This window comes from Lepisosteus platostomus, chromosome 5 (genome assembly GCF_059453375.1).
Source record: "Lepisosteus platostomus isolate fLepPlt1 chromosome 5, fLepPlt1.hap1, whole genome shotgun sequence".
Lineage (NCBI taxonomy): Eukaryota > Metazoa > Chordata > Actinopteri > Semionotiformes > Lepisosteidae > Lepisosteus > Lepisosteus platostomus.
In genome coordinates, this window is record NC_142615.1 from 50,732,389 (window position 1) to 50,735,121 (window position 2,733).

At 55.9% G+C, this 2,733-nt stretch overlaps 1 protein-coding gene across 2 annotated transcripts; it reads right to left on the reverse strand.

Moving 5' to 3' along the window:
- Window positions 1–409: 409 nt before the first annotated feature.
- On the reverse strand, window positions 410–2,532 carry LOC148668839 (zona pellucida sperm-binding protein 3-like). 2 transcript variants are annotated; one of them, XR_015936940.1, is made up of 6 exons: window positions 1,852–2,532; window positions 1,637–1,750; window positions 1,454–1,560; window positions 1,005–1,321; window positions 706–806; window positions 410–628 (listed from the first exon to the last, which is right to left on the reverse strand). XR_015936940.1 is itself a non-coding variant. In XM_088632637.1 (6 exons), exons 4-6 carry the CDS (start codon window positions 1,116–1,118, stop codon window positions 487–489), a joined length of 357 nt encoding a protein of 118 aa, XP_088488763.1. In that variant the 5' UTR covers window positions 1,119–1,321; window positions 1,454–1,560; window positions 1,637–1,750; window positions 1,852–2,529; the 3' UTR covers window positions 410–486. The 2 variants fall into 2 exon arrangements, 1 of the variants encoding a protein (XP_088488763.1); XM_088632637.1 differs by having other exon boundaries at window positions 1,852–2,529.
- Between the last annotated feature and the right edge of the window lie 201 nt (window positions 2,533–2,733).

Sequence of the window (2,733 nt, forward strand, 5' to 3'; positions counted from 1 at the left end):
CTATAAACCATAAAGAAACAAGGGCAAGCAGAAGGGTCTTTCACAGCTTTATTGAGATGTTGCCATTACAAGGCAAGTGGAGGCAGGAGAGTCACAAGGGCCAGGCTGGAGCCTTCATTCAGGCACCTGGGGAGGAAGAAGGAGAACAATCCAGCTGCACTGCAGGACACCACCCCTACAGGAGCTCCTCCTGCCAGACCCTACCTGTCCACTGGCCAACATCTCCAAAGTCCTCTGCTCCCTCCACATCCTCACTGGTGCTCTCAGCATCTTCACTGGAGCTCTGAGGGTCTCCCTCCTCATCCTCATTCCAGTCAGCTCCCACATCCAGAGGACCCTCTACTGGTGCCACAGCCACCCGACTACTGGTCACCAGGCTCCTGGTACCTGTGGACAAGCAACACCCAGGATTGAGGGATCTGCTATACCCAGAGACCCACAGTCTACTCATCTACACAGTCCTTTTGTCCAGCACAGGATCATTCCTCAGTTGTCCAAGCATGGTTGTCTCTTGGGCAGAGATGCATCCACAAGGGATAGAGAACCAGACCCACCTTCATTACAGCTGCCAGGACACCTGGACTCACAGCAGGCACAGACCTCATGGTCACCATACAGCTCCTCCCACCTGGAGGAGAGGAGGACAGGTGAGGCCTCCACCTGGCATGTCCCAGAGCACCCTCAGCAGGCTCCTTGCAGAAGTACCTCTTCACCTCCCTGTTGTAGGTGCAGGACTTGGTCCCTGGTGTTGCTTTAGCAGGAGCCACAGCCATGACACAGTGCATGTACAGCTCAGTCACTTCATGCTACAAGAGGGAAGGTCACAGCATTAAGGGATCAAGGCCAATAGAGGGACAGAGAAGGACCTTCTGCCATCAATGAAGGCAAGCTGGCAGCTCTAGGCACTACAGCTGTCACAGTCTGGTTCACATCTAGATCATGGACGTGAAAGCAGACCATGGATCAGTAGAGCAAGAAGGCTGAGCAGCCTTTGAGAGCAGTACCTTCCTGGACAGCTTCTTCTGGAAGAGGAAGGCATCAATTGTGAAGCGGAGCACATCCTTCTGCTTGGAGGGGACAAACCTGGACAGGCAGCCATCTGCCTTGCTGTCCACCATGCACCTGGGGACAAGGATGAACCCCTGCAGGCTCTTGGGGCTCCTGCCCACCTCTCCGCCCAGAAGGGGCCGTACCCCAAGTTGTCAATCACGGGGAAACGGGGCTGGGAATGCTGGTCCGGTTTCTCCGTTACGTAACACGAGTGGATGTACAGCCTCTGCTCCACTGTGGCAAAGTAGGCAGTGGCCTGGAAGTACATGGGCTGACCCAGGAAGTACTCATCCTTAGGAGAGAGCCGGACCCAATGGGCTGGAGAGAGAGAGAGAGAGGCAGCATTACACCTGCACACAGCACCCCCTGCAGGCAGGAGGAGCCACTCACTCAAGGAGCTTACAGTTGGTGGTGAGCAGCACAAAGCTGTGCTTGTTCTTCAGGTCCTTGAAGAAGGTCCTTCTCCTGGCCCACGTGGGGACATAGCCAACCTTGTAGGAGTAGTGGAACCTGCAGGACAGAGGGGATGAGGGGCATCTGGACACTTTCCCCAGCAGCTTCTCCGCAGCAGCAGAGCCCTGCCTACCTGTTGTAGGAGCACTTGACTGGCACAGAAGGGAATGAAGCGATACACAGGTGCACTGGAGGAGGGCGGGGCATAGCGGAGAGTGTTGGAGTACACCAGGCGGCCCTGGACAACCTGCAGGGTCACAGAGGAAGGGATATTCCCAGAAAAGGCAACCCCGACACTGGCCCTACTGCTCACATCGATACACTGCCTGTAGATGAAGACCCGCTTACCGATCGCTCGGTGCCGCACTCGTGAAGCCCGTAGATGAAGTAGAAGTAACTGCGTGTGGTTCGGCTGACGCTGCAGTTGCCCAAGGTCACCTCCGATGGCCGACAGCTGAAGCCGAACAGGAGCCGACTGACCCTCACGTACATCCTGCTGGAGTCGCACCACACAACCACTCTTCGGGTGCCCCCGATGGCCGGCCGAGCCGGCTGCCGCCCTCGCTGGGGAGGAAACAGGACGCTCTTGATGTAGGCGGGTAAGGGGCGGCTGCCGGCTTCATCTTCTCCTTGTCAAAGTAGGGCGAGTACGCGTCTCTGGATACGGGAAGGCTGCGGAAGTCGGGAGCTAAGGACCGCGAGTCGTTCTCGCTTGCAGACAGGTCTTCGGAGGGCGCATCTGCGAGGTTCAAGTCCTCTTACTGGGCTGCGTCTTCGAGAGCCGAGAGGTCGGCCTGGAGCGCCAATTCCCGAGAGTCCCAGCCAGCAGGCCCGGCGGAGATCAGTGCAGGGAGCCCAGCCCCTGCGCACAGGCACAGCACAAAGAGAAACGAGCGCATTGCCAAATTAACGTCCCGCTAAATTGCTACAGGAGTAAAATAAGTAAACCAATAAACTGTGTTGAAGCAAGAAAGCATAAAGTGTGAATGCGGTGAATAGGTTTTTATACTGGCAGGACCTGCTACCACACACCTGGTCACACTACCGCTCAATCAACACAATCAATTACACACAGAGACTCGGATTGTTCTCAGGGTCTAATTAGGACCTGATTCCAGTCTGAGGCGGGACTCCGTGAAGCCTCCTGAACACTTTCCCGTGTGTATCTGACCTCAGCGGAGGAGTTCCACGCAATTTCGACAGAATTAAATCACCCACACGTGTAAAATT

Excerpts from the sequence above, each read along its gene's own strand:
- LOC148668839 (XM_088632637.1), bottom strand. The coding sequence starts at position 1,118 with ATGGTGGACAGCAAGGCAGATGGCTGCCTGTCCAGGTTTGTCCCCTCC. Across the intron at positions 807-1,004 it reads AGAAGAAGCTGTCCAGGAAG|CATGAAGTGACTGAGCTGTA; the intron begins GTACTGCTCTCA and ends TCCCTCTTGTAG. Across the intron at positions 629-705 it reads TACAACAGGGAGGTGAAGAG|GTGGGAGGAGCTGTATGGTG; the intron begins GTACTTCTGCAA and ends CCTCTCCTCCAG.